The sequence below is a fragment of the Martes martes genome, assembly GCF_963455335.1.
Source record: "Martes martes genome assembly, chromosome: 16".
In the NCBI taxonomy this organism is placed as follows: Eukaryota; Metazoa; Chordata; class Mammalia; order Carnivora; family Mustelidae; genus Martes; species Martes martes.
In genome coordinates this window covers 11,307,747-11,326,109 of record NC_137904.1, presented here as the reverse complement: position 1 = coordinate 11,326,109, position 18,363 = coordinate 11,307,747, and the positions used below count along the sequence as shown (strand labels likewise).

Sequence of the window (18,363 nt, the reverse complement as noted above, 5' to 3'; positions counted from 1 at the left end):
CATGGCGGCAGTGGTCCTGGGTGCACAGGGGACAACAGCGACCCTAGGACGCCAACGACCACAGACGCCACACGGTCCGCCGCCGGCAGAGCTCCCGCGGTCCGTGTACATCAGCTGGCCGGCTGGGCACCGCAACTGCCACCTCAGAGAAGGAGCAGAGCGGGCGTCCTGTTTGTCCTGATGGGCAAGAGGCAGGCCCGAGGGGAGCCGAGACCCCACCTGGTCCCGCACGCTCCTGCCCCGAGGGGACCGATGCTCCTCGGCTCCTGCTTCCCCGGGCCAGTCCTGCCTGCCCTGCCCGCTGTGGGCCTTCCACAGTAGTCAGGTGAGAGCGGCAGGACCCCTCCAGAGCCAGCACGCCTTCGGGAGGCACTGGGGACAGAGACAGTGTTTGGAAGCTTGGTTTTTGACTGATTGTTGCGGAAGGAGAGGAGGGAGTGAGTGACTGAAGGAAGGAAGGAAAGGAAGGAGAAGAAGGAAGGGAATGAAGGAAGGAAATTGGTATCCCTCCCCCCATTTAAAAAAAAAACTTACAAATAGTGGAAGCTCTGCCTGAGTCCTTCCCTAGTCCCACTCCCGTCCTTACCCCCTTACCTTGAATTTGGGAGTTTATTGCATGTGTAGTTTTGTGTTTTTTCCAACCAAGATTCATATATATATATATCCCCCCCAAAATGTCAGTTGCTAGTAGATAGAATGTGGTGAGACAGGCACCTTCATTGACACTGGCGGAAAGAAGTTCAAGCTAGAAAACACTCTGCTTCTGCCTGCCCAGTCAGAGAATCTCGAGTTCCTTGCCGGTCTCAGTGATCCGGGTAAAAGCACCTTCCTCTGGGGTCAGATTGAGTGGCTCCCTATCAGTTCGGTGCCCTCATTAGAGTATCAGTTTCCCTCAGTAACAGAAGTCCTCCTTGCTGATGCAGGCGGTGCTGCTGGTGTCTCGGACTTAAGTTAGCTTCCGCAGCAGTTTCCTGCGTTAGGTCGAGCTCCTATTTGATATTACAAAGCAGGAGTGTTAGAACAGGAGACCCGTGAGTGAGGCCTTCACGGGCTTGAGTGTTGGAGTCAGACGAGCTGGTTTACAGCAGGGCCCCCTTCACAGCACTTGACTGCTGTGGTTACTCAAGTCCTTGAACTGCTCCCTGGTCCCTCTCTGCCACAGTCCTTAAAAGGAATCCCTTGTTGTTTGAAAACACTTGTAAAGACATAGAAAAGAAATCCAGACCTCAAGGAATTTTCCAGAGTTAAACCACCCAGTAAGATAGCCACCAACCTCATGGGGTTACGGAGCTCTTAAAGTGTGGGCTAGTCTGAAGACAATGTGCAAATGTGAATGTATTTGATTTTGAACACTTAAAGGAAGAAAACAATGATAATTCGCTAAGGATTTTATGTTGATTACAAGTGAAATTGTTTTGGATGTATTAGATTAAATACATGTTAGTTAAACCTGTTTCTTTTTAGTTTTTAAAATGTGGCTACTAGAAAATTTGAAGTTACATATGTGGGTCATGTATTTCTGTTGGAGAGCACTGGTCTGGACGATCTAATGCTGTTCTAACACAGCGTGATCATTTAGTCCTTTTATTTGCTTTGATAAGTAAAATGCCATTCACATTTTCAAAAGACAGAAAGCAGATTCTATGGATTGTAAGTTAAAAACATTTTAAATTAATTAGCAAGTCATACTTTAACATGCATTCTGGCAGGATTCATTGAGTGTGGCAGCTGTGCTGAGTCTCCTCCCTCTGGACTAACTTGCTCAAGAATTTATTTATTTGGAACAGTTTTGATGTTGGCCGTGCCTTTGAAATACTAAGTTTTTAACATGGGAAATTCAGTTTATGGGGTTATGTTGAGAAGTATGCATTCCATGTTCATTCATGTGAATGTTTACTATAGTTTGTGTTTAAAAACAGCTTTAACTAGATCACTCATCACCCCCCCAAGAACAGTGCTAGAATTTGGACTCTGAAGCAAATAAATTTTAAGTGTACTCAATTGTATGTAATGAGGCAAAAATTCAAGTTCTGAGCAGCTGCAGTCATTTAAAGTAGCCCTAGAATGAAAATGTAAATGAATGAAATGGAAAACTGTTCATTCTAATTTTTGCAAAGTAACTTAAGTAAAACATTACAAAAATAAAGATCTAATCATTGGTTTGACCCACCCACTAAGATCTGGAAGAATACGCTCCATATTTTTAGCAGTGCTTATTTCCAAGGGATGGCATATGGAAGATACCACTTTTTATATGTTTTAGTGTATTTATATTTCTTTTTGTTTTCAGTGAACATCAAGAAAAGAGCCCCAAAGGATTCAAAAAAAAAGTAAAACAGAAAAAACTGTTTATAAACCATGGGGACTTACCTTATTTGAAGATGTTAAGCACATAAAATGTCATTATAATATGTCTAAAATGATCTTAAAACTAATATTTCATTTGTTCCAAGTATAACATTATTTTTATCTTCTTAATTGCGTATGGAAAGTTTATGTAGATCATATTCTAGAGTTGTATGTTCACATACAGAAGTGTGTTCACAAAGGATTTAGTAGGGAGGGTCATGGATATTAAATCCCTAATGTAGATTCAAGGAATCACACTTGTGACTTTTAGATCCATTGTAATAAAAAGTTTATCTTTATGTACTGACTATATTTGAATAGTTACTCTGTGCCAGGCTTTTTCTAAAATCTTCATTACTAAAGGTGCTACCTTTAGTTTGTTTGACTGTCACAACAACCCCATGTGGTTAGTCTGTTTCCAGCTTTTCTAGATGAGGAAGTAGGCCTGGAGGGTTCATCATCTGGGGTCACGCAGTGAGGAGGCGGAGGAGCTGGGATTTGGAGAGAGGCAGCCTGACTCCTGATCAAGCTGTTAACATTACATATGCCCCAGCATACACACAGACACACTGGAGTGGCCACTGTCTTATGACTACCCTCCAGTAACGTCCATACTGTCTCTCTATAGTACTGAAAACAAGTAGAAGTGTTCCTTCTTAAAGGAGCCTAGTGATGAGAGATACTGTGGTGGGGCAGGAGTGTTGCAGCAGGGAAGACGAGGGAGAGCCCTGTGGGAGCGCAGACCCCTCAAGTGGTGGGGAAAGGTCCCAGTCGCCATTCATTGACCCCACCTGCTTTTAATTTGTGCTCACATGATGCCCGGAATGAAATCTGGACATTTATCCCAAACCATTGGCTGATAACAAGGGGCGCTTCTATTTTAGTTTGCCGAGGGGCCTCCCGTTTACAGAGTACCTGTTGTGCTAAGAGTCTCGTGGGCACCTTCACCAGTAAAAACGGGGGAAAGAAAAACACCAGCGAAAACAAGAGATGCAAATTAAGTCAGTTCTCTTTACAACAGATCGAGTGAAATGTTTGAGGTGACTGCTCTCTTTTCATAGACTTAAATTATTAGAGTAAAACGGAAAAAAAAATGTGACTCCCGGTTCCTCATTCCCTCTCTGTTCTTAACTTGATTCTGTTGATGGGAGATGCAGATGGTATTTGATTTTGTGTGCTTAAATATTTATGCGATTCCTTTTCTACCAGCTAAAGGAACTCTCAGTGAAGATACTATTAGAGTGTTTCTGCATCAGATCGCAGCTGCCATGCGGATTCTGCACAGCAAAGGAATAATCCACAGGGATCTCAAACCCCAGAACATCTTGCTGTCATATGCGAATCGCAGAAAATCTACCGTCAGTGGTATTCGCATCAAAATAGGTAAATGGCCATGTAGTGTTTGATGCAAAGGACAGCCTTGGGACTCTGTAGTTTTAGAAAATTTTAGCTCAACTTTGTTGGAATGATGGGTTTTGTTGATGCAATTTTGTAATTTTTGTTGAGTTCAGCAAGGTACATTTGGATGTGGGAACCCTGTACATTACTGGCAGCCTACCCTTAGTCTCAGAACCGAGGGGCCCATGTTAGGAATTCCAAACACAGCTCCCAGCACCAAATGCTGTTCTGCTTCTCATTAGAGGGAAGCTGATGTATGGTCGTTGTAGATGCAGTTGAAGTACTTGGGCTCTTCATAGCTCGTGGAATTGTAACACAAGGGATCTAAGAGACCATTTAGATCAACCTTTCTTTTTTTTTTTTTTTTTTAACAATTATTTGAAGCAGTTTGTAATCCTAGGTATTTTTTTAACCTTTTCTTCGTGTGGTTAGAATTTTTTTTTTTTAACCAGTATGGAAAGAAATTTCCGGAGGTACCTGGGTGGCTCAGTTGGTTGGGCGTCTGCCTTTGGCTCGGGTCATGATCCTGGGGTCCAAGGATGGAGCCCCGTGCTGGGCTTCCTGCTCAGCCAGGAGTCTGCTTCTCCCTCTCCCACTGCCCCTCTCCCAGCTCGTTCTCTCTCTCAAATAAATAAATAAAATCTTTAAGAAAAATAAGGAAGTTTCTGATTTTATGTATGTTACATCTGGATCTGGAGAAGGGAAAAAAAAGAAGTTCTAATTCTCTACCTGGCACTGATACTTAGAGCAGTATTAATGAATCGTTTATTGCAATTAGTGTTTTCTCTTACAGAGCTTGGTGCTCGCTCCCTGAGTATGAAACTGGCAGAGCAGGGACTTGTACAGTTGGTGGTCACTACCCGTTCTTAGCTTGTTGAAACTGAGGTAGAAATTTTCTTCCTTGGCAGGCAGGCTTACCCAATAAGCTGCAAATTTCTCACAGTTCCTTTGTGCCCTCTTGTGTCTTGAAGGTGTGATCTATGTGAAGTGTGAGTAAAGGTATCTTTTGTTTTTCTCCCTTTTATTTTGTGGACTAGCGGATTTTGGGTTTGCCCGTTACCTGCAGAGTAACATGATGGCTGCAACACTGTGTGGGTCCCCAATGTACATGGTGAGTGAGTTTTTTTGTCCTTGCCTGTGTATATAGTATGGTGCCATTAGTACTGGGATTTTAAGTATGATGCTGGTTTCCGGTTCAGGTGTGATTTTATGTGTAGCCTATATTGTTCTATCACTAACAATGATTGTATTACTGATAATGCTTTAAGTCATCTTTTGCTTTAAAATAGTGGACTATAAAAATCATTTTTACCCATTAGCTAAAATTTTTTTTTTAAGTAGGCTCCACACCCAGCATGGAATTCTTTTAGCTTAAGTTTTTTAAAAAAAATTAGTTATTAGTGGTAAAAATTCCTTGTTAGAGTAAATTGAAAATACAGATTAATGAAGCATTGTCATGCTGTACTTGGTGTGTGATATTAGGGAAAACAACAACAAAAAACTGCTCTTGGGCATTTCTTCATCTTTAGGGTGAAAATGCTCATCTTTTCATGTTATTTCTCTTGACAAGACCCTGGATCATAGAAGATTTTTCAGTTAGAGTAGAGTTAAAGCTGAAAAATTGTAGTTCCGTCTTCATCCCTCTGTACGGATGTTGTCATGTCTGAAACGGGAAGGCTATGAAAATTCTGGACCAGTGGGAAGCATCAGGCCTGGAAATAGCTTAATTCTGGAGCTTCAGAATTCTGCCACATAAATGCATGTACCTGTCTCAGTTCTAAGTGTAAAATGGGCTTATGTTCAGTAAGGATTGCCTCTGATCTAAGTCAGTGAGAAGCTTACCAGGGATGACAGCTAAAAATGGTACTTCTGGAAAATAAAGTTTCCCTGGCTTTGAGCGTGTTTGACATTTCTGTTTAATGTTTGTCCAGATTACTGGCATTTTTAAGAAGCAGCATCCAGTAAAAGGTGGGAAGAGAGCTGTAACAAAGCAGTAGAGAAGACAAATGCCTTTGCTTTTAAGACAGTCTGTATTGTATTTTCATCATAGTTTGTGTATTATTTTAAAAGCTTTCAAATGAGCAGAAAAACAGGGAATAATACAGCAAACACTAGTGTACTTATTGTCCATTTTTAAAAAAGGTAACATTTTGCCATGTGTGCCTTGATCTTTTTTTTTCCCCAAGAAAGAAGTAAAACATTTCAGCAACAGCCCAAGTCCTTTAAATCTTTCCCTCTTCCCATTTCCCACTCTTCTACCCCAGAAATCACCTCTGTGTTGTAGCTGGCATGTATTTTTATTATAACCTTAATATCCTTATTGCATTGCTGTCCCATAGTAATACATAGAAATGTTCATTTCTGGGACGCCTGGGTGGCTCAGTTGGTTAAGCAGCTGCCTTCGGCTCAGGTCATGATCCCAGCGTCCTGGGATCGAGTCCCACATCAGGCTCCTTGCTGGGCAGGGAGCCTGCTTCTCCCTCTGCCTCCGTCTGCCAGTGCTCACTCTCTCTATCTCTCTCTGACAAATAAATAAATAAAATCTTAAAAAAAAAAAAAAAAGAAATGTTCATTTCTATAAACTGCTTCTTTTCATGCAATGTTGTTTTTGAGATTTACTAGTAAATCCCAGTGTACGAATGTGGTTTAAGCTCACAGCAGGATCACCTGATTAGGGAAGTGTCATAGTGTGATCTCATTTTAGTATTTGTTAGGAGCGTGAACTTTACCAGTTAATTTATCAATATTAGGTAAATAACATCATGCATGTGTCTGGTATGTTTTTATCCCCAGGCCCCTGAAGTTATTATGTCTCAACATTATGATGCTAAGGCAGACCTGTGGAGCATAGGGACGGTGATTTATCAATGCCTAGTTGGAAAACCACCTTTTCAGGTAGCTGGACTTTTTATTTCTGTGTTCAGTTTTGGGATCTTCTCATTTCGCAGTTGCCTTTGACTTAGAAAATAGGGAATACTTTGAAAACGGTGTTTTTGGTTCCCTTGTGACTTGTTTTGATTTTGTTACAGGCAGAAACTGCTATAGTGAGCCAGAACATCTTTTGCTTTTCCTTTTTTTATCTGCCTTCCCTTTGTCGTTGGCCTGGGCATAAAGCTCGCTTTATGTTTCCCAGGCTGGTGACAACTAGCCAGGGACAGGACTGACACCCTGGTGGAAAGTGGTGTGAACAGTGATGTTCTGCACTTCCTGCTTAGCTGGGTGTGGGAGGCCCTGCACTCCACGTGAGGGCTAGGCCTGGTCTAGGAAGGTGAACGGAAACCGCCTCCGGCTTCCTGGTCCTGGCACTGCTGGGTGAGAGAAAGCTGATGGTTTAGTTTTGGTGGACATTATTTGGGGTTATTCTTCCCTCTTCTCCACTCCCCTCACATCCTGTCAGAAAGAGGCCCTCTAGAACTAATCGTGATGAGTTCATACTGCCCAGTTACAGAGAGGTTTTTCTGAACCTGAAAACTGGAACAGAGTAAGCAGAGTAAAAAAGGATGTAAAATCAGTGCCCCGCCTGGTTTAGACAGTTACCCTCTCAGCCCCCTTGGGTACAGAGGGGCAGTGGGAGGGGCGGGGTGGGGGCTCCACTAATCCTGCAGCTCTTACTGTGTGGGAGGGCGGCATCTGCTGTCGGGGAGGGACTGAGAGGCAGCCGTTTGCTTCTTTCCCTTCCTTGTGCCCTTGGCAGTCCTAAGGGAAAATATACCCTGATTTTACATAATAAAAATGTAGGTGTTGGGCCAGCTGGGTGACCTCCAGAGTAGTGGTTCTGAACTTTTCCTAAGTTTCGGGCTCCTCTGGGAGGCAGACCTCGGCAGAGATACCCTAAGTCCAGATAGGCAGAATTCGCACAAAGTTCCAGAGGTTTTTAAGTTCCTGGTGCCTATCTATGGCCCCCTTCTGCAACCCAGGACTTTCAGGTTCAGAATGTGTGCTTTATAGCAAGCATTTGAGCATGGATCACATGATTTGAACTTTCTGCCCCCGTTGTCTAGGGAATAAAACCTTGTTGTTTTTGTTTTTTTTTTAAACAGGCCAATAGTCCTCAAGACCTCAGGATGTTTTATGAAAAAAACAGGAGCTTAATGCCTAGGTACGTGTTTGGTTACGCTGGGTTTTACTGTCTGTGAATGCAGCATTATTTGAACTCGTGTTACCAGTTTCCAGTCTTGAATCTTTCTTCAGTTGACAGTAATGGGAGAACATTCATTTTAACCAGAAATCCAAAAATTACTGGTGCATCATAGGTGCCTGGATAGTGCTGTACCATTTTTTTTTCTTTTTTAAAATGTAAAGCGTATTTAAAAGGAAAAAAAAAAAACCAGAAGGTTTACATGTTCTTGGGGAGAAGGGAGACACAAACAGAACAGATGTGTGTGAACTAGGCGGTCAGTCCTTCACTCGGTCTTCCCTGCTCTCCAGGATAACATGAGCTGGCTCTGTACCTTCTGTAGATACGTACACGTACATGTTTCGTACAAATTACATCATACTTGGCAAATTGTTCTGCAACTTTTTTTTTTACTGTACAGTGTATCATAGACACCAGTTAGCGTCAGGATATAGAGAATGTCTTCATTCTTTTAAACGGTTCACGGAGTTCCATGGCTAAATGTGTCATATTTTGTTTAATCAGATCCTTGTTTTCATTTTTTGGTTACTCCAAACAGTGTTTAGTGAAGTGTGTGTGTGTTGGTGTACACTGCTGTGTATTTCTTTAGGATAGACTCCTGGACATGGAATTAGGAGACCACAAGGGATGCTCTCCCAATTAGCTAATGCAGCACCACGACAGAGTGCTTGTTTCCCCACCGTTTCACCAACACGGGATGTTATCTCAGCAGGTGCCTCACAAACAGAAGGGGACCAATTGGCTCTTTAATTTGCATTATTCTCTTTACTAATAAAGTTGGCGCTCTTTCATTTGTCTCATGTCCTTTTGTAGTTTTCATTCTGTGAATTGCAGTCGTATTATTCATTTTTCTATTGGTTTGTCTTTTTCTTAGTGGATTTTAGGAAGCTGTATTATTTCTCACTCGAATTGGAGCTGTGCCCTTTTCCAGACAACGAGAGGTGGCTCTTCTTCTAATGGAGAGTTCTAGCAAATATGAGTGCCAGGCTGATTGTGCTTCTGAAGTGCTTTATGCCTGCACATACTCAGATAATATCAATAAGCACAATGCAGGAACCTCCCAAATGGATACCCGTTCTCAAAGGCAGTTGCTTAGTGTTTTGTTTTTTGTTTTGTTTTTCTTCTGTAAGGAATGAGGCTTTACCATGATCTTCTTGGTTTAAGATGTGTTTGTGAATCTGCATATACATTTTCACTTACCATCGTGAAAGCGAAAGTCATGTGGTTAATCTGTATAAACTCACCACTTGGAGTCTTTTTCTTCCTTTCCCCAGTATTCCCAGAGAAACATCACCTTACTTGGCTAATCTCCTCTTGGGTTTGCTTCAGAGAAACCAGAAAGACAGAATGGACTTTGGTAAGTTACATTTTCAAATTCTGCGTGCTTTCTAATTTGACTTTTGTGTGTCCCCCAAAAAATTGTTTTTAAAAAGATACTATAGAGTTTTCAGGAGAAAATTCAAGTCAGTTTCTTTCTTTCTCTTCATCTTTTTTCTTCCCTTATTTTGTAAATATTTATTGAGTGCTTGCTATGTTCTAGATACAGGGGATAGAGTAATAAATAAATAAAGAAAATCCCTGTCATCACATAGCACATATTCTCGTGCAGGAGAGGCAAACAAAGGGTAAAGTTTAATCAACGCACCATAAAGAAGGATAAGTGCTCTGGGAAAGAAGAGGGAAGGGAAATGCCCATGGCTGAGGGATTGAAAGTTTAAATTCCATGAAGCCCCTTCTGAGGAAGTGGCCTTTGAATAAAGACTTGATTGATGGACAGCGGGATAGTGAGACAGTGGGAGGTGTGCACGTCTGTGGGAAGAGCTTGCCAGGCGGAATGAACAGCCAGGAGTGCCGTGTCAGCTGGAGGAACCATTAGAAGGCCAGTTAAAGACATGGGCTTTTGCTCAAAGTGTGATGGGGAGAGTGTGAGCTCAGGAGTAATAAGATCTGACTGATGTTTTAGAAAGGATCATTCTGGTTGCTTGTTGCCAAGAGACTGTGGAGCAGGGCAGTGAGGACCGGGGCCAGGGGACCAATCTGGGGACTACAGCAGTTACCCCAGTGAGAGATGAAGGGACTTAGGCTGGAATAACGGCCATGGAAGTGGTGGAAAATCCCTTGAATTCTGCATCTTTTTGGAGGGAGAGACGGTAGTATTTACAGATGAATTGGATGTGGGGTGTGAGAGAGAGAAAACTCAAAGATGCCTCCAGGGTGTCTGGCCTGGGTGTGTGAAGGAATCGAGTTGTTGGTTACAGACATGCTTGAGGCTTTGTGGCCAGAGCAGGCTCTGGGGCAAATCAGGGGTTCAGCTTGGATCTGTTAAACTGAAGACACGCATTTAACGGAGGGGTGCAGATGCCCAAAGGGCACTTGGAGTCCAGAGGAGAGGTCTGGGCTGGGGATGTATTTCGGAGAAGATCTGGGAGGAGGCAATGGAGGAGAAACACTCCAGAATCCTGGTGGAAAGTCCCTGGCCTCGAAGATGGGGTTTCAGGAGACAGGCAGGGGCCGCTCCGTGGCAGTTTGGTTTTCACGGCGGTGTGAGGGCTGTGGGAGAACGGGCTCTGGGTGCTCCGCAAGGCCGTGAGTTCAGATTTTTACATTCTGAAGGCGAAAGCCGTATTACTGATCTTGAGCCTTTCTTCTTTTTATAATATATTCATTTAAAGCTAAAAATTTCTAAGTATTTTATCTTTACACGGTCTAGGAATGCTTAATACTGTAGGGGTTGTCCAGTCCTGGAAGGCTTTGAAAGAACATTTTCCCCTGAAATTGGCTGGATCTCAGCTCCTCTTTGGGGGCAGTTTGTTAACTTGTTTTTATCAATCTCATGTAAAAGATTGTTCTTTTCGATCTTACTCTTAGCAGTCACATGTAAAAACAGCACGACTTAAATGTCAGACCAGAAAAGCCATAAGACATGTTCAGGGAAAATGCTTTTTATTTTTTTTTATTTTTTATTTTTTAAAGATTTTATTTATTTATTTATTTGTCAGAGAGAGAGTGAGCACAGGCAGACAGAGTGGCAGGCAGAGGCAGAGGGAGAAGCAGGCTCCCTGCTGAGCAAGGAGCCCGATGCAGGACTCGATCCCAGGACACTGGGATCATGACCTGAGCCGAAGGCAGCCACTTAAACTGAGCCACCCAGGTGTCCCAGGGAAAATGCTTTTTAAATTAACCTTGATCTTGACATTTTTAGAAAGAAAAAAAAAAGTGTTTGATTTTTCCTATAGTAATTAGTTGTAATATTAATAGAGATTTGCAAAACCTTAGTCCAGAGTTTTGGTCTGTTCATGTGTGTTATGGAAGTCCATATAGGTTCCTGGATAAGACAGACCAGGGTTTGAATTCTAGTCCCTCAGCTTGCTAGCTTTGACGTTGGAGAAGATACATGGCCTTTATGCGCTTTATCCTTGTCCGTAAAAGGAAGATAATGCTGTGTGTTAAGTTTGTGAGGATTAAATAAACTGGTATGTGAAGCACTCAGTTTGTTGTCCTAGCAAATCTTCTCAGTAGACAATAGCTCTGGAAGTTTCCATGTAGGGGACAAGGTGAAATAGTCTGAACATGTATTTTCTTAACGTTTTGTAAAGTTGGAACTAAATTTCAGCACATGGACTTGGTAAATATTTTTATCTTTCAGGGGGAAGAATTAAATTGAGAGTTGCTCTGTAACCATGAGAAATAGGGGTCAATACTGAAACAACATACTCATCAATAATAGTTTTAAAATACTAGATTATATATTAAGTATTTGTATATTTTCCCTGCCGTAGCAATGGATTTGGGATGTGGTTTCAGAGCATTTGCATTCAGTTCTTTGATATCTTTTCTGTTTCATCCCTATGATGTCCATTGTAAAAATTAGCATTAAAAATCTTATATGTCAAACTAGAATTTATGTATATGTATAGTAATTTTTGTTCTAAAAATGATCTCTGGTAGAAAACTCATATTTTTCTTCAAAAGCCTCCACATTCCTTTTCCTTAGCAAGTCTTGTAACTGATATTTACACTGAGTGCCTTTTGGTGATTTATTTCAGTAAGACCCCCAGGGCCCTTCGGAGTGGAAGATATGCTAGACTGACCCTGAGTTAAGCTTTTCCTGATCTTGTACCTCTTCATTTAAACCCATGCTGGTGTCACGCCACCCTCCTTGCCTGCTTTCTGAGATTTACTAGCATACAGGTCTGGGACTCCATGAGAGTCATGACACATGAGATTAGCTTTATGGGTTGTTGTTTTTTTTAAGATTTTATTTATTTATTTGATAGACAGAGATTGCAACTAGTCAGAGAGGCAGGCAGGGGGAGAGAGGAGGAAGCAGGCTCCCTGCTGAGCAGAGAGCCCGATGCGGGGCTCGATCCCAGGACCCTGGGATCATGACCTGAGCAGAAGGCAGAGGCTTTAACCCACTGAGCCACCCAGGCGCCCCCGAGCTTTATGGGTTTTTAAAGAGTTAATGAAATACTTTAAACACACAGGAAGGTAAAGTAAAATAATGAACGGCCATGTCCTCACTGCCTTATTTACCTTTAATTAGCAGGCTTATTATGTAGGTTTTATCCTTGGTAGACAGCCAAAGAAATTAGACTTGCAGATTTTTAAAAAAAAGTGAAACCAACTGCAGGAATATCTCTTCTGGGATAGAAGGATGGGATTTATTATGTAAATCAGCTGCCTGGATTGCCTCCTAGGACAGTTAACCCCAGCCATGTTTCCATATACACTTTGGGGGGCCTGCTCACAGCACCCCGCCCCCCGCAGGAGGGCAGTGCAAGTCCCTGAACATGCCTGCTTTCATGGAGCCTGCCACCTTGGTAATGCGTGTTTGCAAAACTCACAATTATTATTTTAAATTGTTCGTGGATTAAGATTTATTTATAATGTGATAATTTTTATAGATTTATAAAAATCATAGGCTTCTACAGTGGAAGGAGATAGAGGCTACATAAAGAAGATGATGATAATTATTTATGATCTCGATACTGTTAAATACATCAACAAGATTAACCTGTCTGCTACTCAACCTGAGCTTAAGGATTGCATTCTCCTTTTTTCATTACAGAAGCATTTTTTAGCCATCCTTTTCTTGAACAAGTTCCAGTGAAAAAATGTGAGTACCCTTTTTTTTGCATTTTTACTTGAAGAGTGAAGGCAGACTTAAGGAAAAATTAGTATTTTATGTCACAAATTAATTTTTGATTGTGCTTCTCAAGATTTCATGGAGCTTTATTTATTGAATTCCAGTCATTTTTTTCCCCAAGTCCCAGTTGAAATAGTTGTAGTAATTGCTGCAGGTTTAGTTTAACCCACAGGAGCTGTAATAAGTAGGTAAATGAATCTGGTCAGCACAGCGATGTCGTCGTTTCGACAGGTTTTCTCTTAGACGAGCTGTGTAAGTCTCTGCGGCGCGCATCTCTCTTCACCTGTGTTTCTCCCCCCAGCCTGCCCAGTTCCAGTGCCCGTGTATGCTGGCTCCGTCTCCGGGAGCTCCTGTGGCAGCTCTCCGTCGTGTCGCTTTGCCTCTCCACCAGTAAGTTTTGGTTTTATTAACTCTAATTTCAGAGTGAATGCTATTGCCTCTGTCCCTAAGGGAGCCTGGGATACATTGTGGATTCCCTTCGGACGTTCAGTGTTTACTAGAACTTACATTCTGACGTGTACATTCCAGTGCTACTGCTGAGCTTTGGGCAGAGAACATTAATGTTGAGTCAGACGGACCTAGATTCGCACTCTGCCCTCGTGTAGCTGTGTAAGCTTCAGCAAGAAATGTCACCCCCTGGGCCATTTTCCTCTCAACAGCCGGTATAGTACTCGCAACTTTTCATGCCCCGTGGGTTGGAAAGGATGACAGCTGCAGAGTACCCATCAGAGGCAGGGAGGTAGTAACTTTATTTTCTCCAACTATCATCGCCATCAGTTAGGATATTTATCGTACGTAGAATTTCCAGGGGTGGTGAGTGACCTCGGAGCCGTGTTCCTCCCACTTCAGTTCCCTGAATGCCGCTTCCCAGCCCTTCAGGACTTGCTCCACCCCAGCGCTTCCCTCCCCTGGGCTTCCCAGGCCATTTTCTCTGTGGCTCTCTTCCCTCCAGCCCAAGTGCTGCTTCTAGATCCTGAGAATTTCTGCTCTGCGCTCCCAGGGTTTCACTCTGCCCTCTTCCGCCCCTTCTCCCACTCCTTGCTGTGGGCTGTGACCTTGAGGCTTTCCCATCAGCTGAAGTTCCAAGGGCTCTTGTGTCAGCTCTGGTGACTGTTTTCCAGATTAGCGTGGCAGACGTGAATTTCTTGAATTCTGCCGGTGGAGGGTGGGGCAGTCATAAGAGGAAGTGATTGTATAATTAGTGGGTTCACCTCAGAGGTGTAGGAACATGGGACCAGGGAGCTTCTGCACCCCTTACTTGCCGCATCAACCGGGACAAATCACTTAATCTCTTTGAGCCTGTTTCTCATAGGGAAAGCAGTGTAATTGACCTATTTCATAGGTTCTTTTAAGCGTAAATGAGCAAAAGCACTTTACTATAACGTCTGGTACACAATACTCAGTAAGTTGCAACTGCTGTTACTATTGTTTTCAAGGAAAACCTAACAGCCCATGGTTACTAAGGCAGATGCTGAAGCAGCCGATGGCAAACAGACGAGTCTGAAAACCGGCAAAAAAAATCCTTTTTGCCTAACCCTCCAGACTTAAACCAAGTTAGAAAAAGCAGATGGGCTAATAAGACATTATATTCCCCTAAATTTTTTTTAAAAAGCTAAGAGGGAAAAAAAAGTGTTGTGGATTTCCTGCTTCAGTCTGGAATATAAGAAAACACTGAATTTGGAGTGACTGGAGAGAAACTCGGAGAAGTGTACTGGCATGGAAAGACAGTTGGCTTTATTTGGGGCCAAGCCCATCTGGCTTCAGCGCTGGCCAGGCCGCTGGCTCACGCTTCACCTGGAGCAGGTCAGTTCCAGCGCTGAGCCGCAGCCCCCTCCTCTGTAAGGCGGGCTTCGTGAACAGCAGCCTTGGGCGTGCTTGGTAAACTGTAGCTATTATTATGAAGTCTATATTTGATGTGGTGTGAGACGTAATGTGAAAAGCGAAGTTGATGCTTGAGAAAGGAACTGCAGGGAAGAATCTAATTATGAGAGAGATGTGGGAGAGAGCAAGAAGAGAGGAGCCTGTTCATAGGATGACCAAGGAATGAGAAAGAGGGGGTCCAGTAGGAGGTTCATTGAATTGGAGATTGCTTTGACTGGAGAGAGCCAGTTGGGGTTTTCTGTTGGGTGGGGCAGCATTGAAGAGGAGAGCACTCCGAGCTCAGCTCGGGCTGCTGGCCAAGAGATGGAGTGCTGACAGGGGTGAGGACATGCCAGAGGGAGAGAGGAAGCATATTTAGATGCTAGGAACTTTGGTGAGAAAACCATTTTTAGAAGGCTTTTGTTAAAAGCTGATGGTTGGGACCTGGGTGGCTCAGTCCATGAAGCGTCTAACTCTTGATCTCAACCCAGGGCTTGGTCTCAGGGTCGTGAGTTCAAGATCCATGTGGAGCTCCACACTGTGTGTGGAGCTGACTTTAAATAAAAAGGCAACAAAAAAAAAAGGCAGCTTGAAATGAAAATAAAAAGGGAAAAAGGAAAGCTGAGGAGTAAAAGGAAATCCAGAATGTTTCTGTATAATTTCCAGATAGTGAGAAAGGGGATGGTTTAATAGGCCTTGCTTTTAATGTAAACTGCCAAAAATAAGATGATTTTATGCATGCCTCCCCTTCCTTCCTACGGCTGGAAAAGACTCGTGTGGAGGGTTGATACACACAGGCATGCACATACAACATTCTCTTTTTACATTCTCACACAAATACCCAGCTGCTACTTGATTCCAGAGAAATCTTGAAAGGAAAAAAAAAAAATCCAAATCAGTCTTTTAGTTATGATATTGGCTATAGGTTAAATGCTGTTTAGATAATATTTCTTGGTTTCATAACATTTATTAAACACCTAGTTTGTGTAAGATTCTGGTTGATACTAATGAATGAAATGACCAGGTCCCTTACATTAAGGAGCTTTTAATTTAGTTGTGTGGGGACGAGGTAGATAAAGCAACCACTGTTGGAAGCTTATGTGTGTGTCTCATTATTGCCTGTGGGAACATGAATGGGGAGCATGAAATCAGACCAAGAACTCAGGAAGGCTGCTCAGGGGAGGGCATTGAGCTGAGTCTTGAAGAAAGACCTAGCAAGGTGAATTAGTAAAAGAATGGTATTATAGGCAGAAGAATTCCCATTCATGAAGTCCTGGAAGCATGACGCCCTGAAGGAACCCTGTAGCCCCTCTGGGCCCACTTAAATTTGTTAAAATTAAGTGAAATTTAAAATTTTGTTCCTTAGTCGGGCTAGCCACATTTCAAGTGTTCAGTAGCTGTCTGTGGCTAGTAGGTCGCCAGCACACCGGGTGCTCAGATGTAGACCGTCTCCATCATTGCTGGAAGTTCTGTGGACAAGGCTCCGCGGAGTGGTCCAGGCTGGTGGACGCAGAGCATTGGTGGCGTGGGGAGGGGCAGGTGCAGCTAGAGAGACAGGGGGCTGCTGTCTCTTGATGGGATTTGGCTGTGGGAGCCATCCGAGTGCTTTTAGGTGGAGGTGTGCTGTGAGCCGCTGCAGTGGAAGACGGGACTTGAGAGCAGTAGAGAGTAGAGTGGTCTCTCTGTTAGAGTGCGGAGAACCCCGCAGACTGTTGCACCTTTCTTGTTTTGTTTTTTCTTTTTCTGAGAATGAGGGCCTGAGCTCCAGGGAAGGTGGGGGCCAGGCAATAGAAAGGTAGAGTTCAAGCTTGGAGCTGCTTGAACAGGAGACCGGATGGATGGATGATGGTGAGGTCACTCCGTCAGGGAGCGCGGGGAGCAACGCGTTTGGAGCAGAAAGGTGGTGAGTTAGTCCAGTGCTCACCAGAGAGATCTAGGCCGCAGAGGTGAGGGGGTACTTGGAGTGTGAGAGTGGTCGCTGCGGTGCGTATAAAAATGTGAGGGGTACGGGCCGTGATGAGCACTGGGTGTTCCAGATAACCAGTGAGTCACTGCACACCGCATCAAACGCTAATTACATACGATGCAGCGGCTAACTGAACAGAATTTTTTAAAAATGTGAGGCATAGAGGGTCCAGAGTGGCACCTTGGGGAACTCCACACTCCCTCCCTCTCCTTTAAGGGACGAAAGAGAAGCAGGCACCCACAGAACAGACTAAGAAGTGGGAGGGGAAGCCGGTTCACTGAACGAAGGGGTAGAGTGTCGAGGGGTCTGCAGCGCAGGTGAAGCAGAGCGCGGGTAACACGACGTGGTAGGGGGAGAGCCTGGCCAGCCTGGTGAAGACCGTGTGACTGCACAGGTAAAGGCAGAAAGCGGATTATGGTGGGTTGAGCTATACGTAGGAGGTGAGGAGCTCGAGTCAGTGAAGACTGATAATTTCGAGAGACATTGTTAAAAAGTAAAGAAGTGAGAGAAGACGGTGATTAAGAGGACCGCAGGGATTTGAGGTGTGAGAAAATGGAATGTGTTTATGCACAGAGGGGAAGAAAACCAGAGGAAAGGGAGAGGGTGAGACCGTCAGGGGCAGAGGGAGCTGGTCCAGGTCTCTGAGGAGGTGGAGGGGACCGGACTTAGAGCATGGGGTGGAGAGACCAGCACGAGAAGATCCCTTCCACTCGGATGCTGTGGCTGCAGACAGTTTGACGAAGGCATGGAGGAGCTTGAGAAAGTGCCTGCCTAAACCACTGGAAAGAAATTGTGGAGTTAGATGCTCGGAATCACATCTCAGCTTGAGCACTTTTTAGCTGTGTGGTCTCAGGCAAATTTCCTAAACTGCTGAGCTGTTTGTTTGTATCCATGTATGACTGGGTTTCAGAACAGGACTCGGGTTAGGTAAGACATGGAAAGCACCCAGCGGTGTCTAGCCCGTCGTAGACGGTCGGTCATGTTAGTCTTTCCATTGTCCCTTCCCTTTATTACCTAGACACATAAGGTCTCTTTAAAAAGTGATGAGGGGATTGTATGTCGTGTGTGTCACACACACACACACACACACACACACACACACGATAGGAGATCTGATACAGATTTCATTGCACAGTGACATTTGAAGGAGCGCTAGCAGTGAATTGGGTGTTTAGGACATGGGTTTAAGATTAAAGGGTGTTGTGTAGTATTTTTCCTTTTCTTAAATAGAAACGAAGGTTAAACAAGGTCATAGAGGACTTAACACAATAAATTAGGAAGTTCATTGTTTCAGAAAACCATTGTGTAACCAAGACATTTAATTAGAGGTGTCACTTGAGTCCTTGAACTAGGCAAATGCCACAGGACATACAACTGCTTACATCTGTGTATTTGCTTATATACCTTTTATATGCTTTCCTTTCCTTCCTGTCCTATCTCCTGCAAACCCGCTCCTCCCCCTAACAAAAGAAGAACAAAAGGAACATACCCACAGCCTGTAAG

At 43.6% G+C, this 18,363-nt stretch overlaps 1 protein-coding gene across 3 annotated transcripts in view; it reads left to right on the top strand.

The window, feature by feature from the left end:
- Positions 1-18,363, top strand: part of ULK2 (unc-51 like autophagy activating kinase 2) — an 82,988-nt gene that overhangs the window by 15,127 nt on the left and 49,498 nt on the right. For all 3 annotated transcript variants that reach the window (XM_080826200.1, XM_080826199.1, XM_080826201.1), the window contains 7 exons: positions 3,559-3,732; positions 4,785-4,858; positions 6,541-6,642; positions 7,788-7,846; positions 9,160-9,242; positions 12,957-13,004; positions 13,336-13,424. In XM_080826200.1, the coding sequence (XP_080682326.1) occupies positions 3,559-3,732; positions 4,785-4,858; positions 6,541-6,642; positions 7,788-7,846; positions 9,160-9,242; positions 12,957-13,004; positions 13,336-13,424 (629 nt within the window). The remainder of the gene's footprint in view (positions 1-3,558; positions 3,733-4,784; positions 4,859-6,540; positions 6,643-7,787; positions 7,847-9,159; positions 9,243-12,956; positions 13,005-13,335; positions 13,425-18,363) is intronic.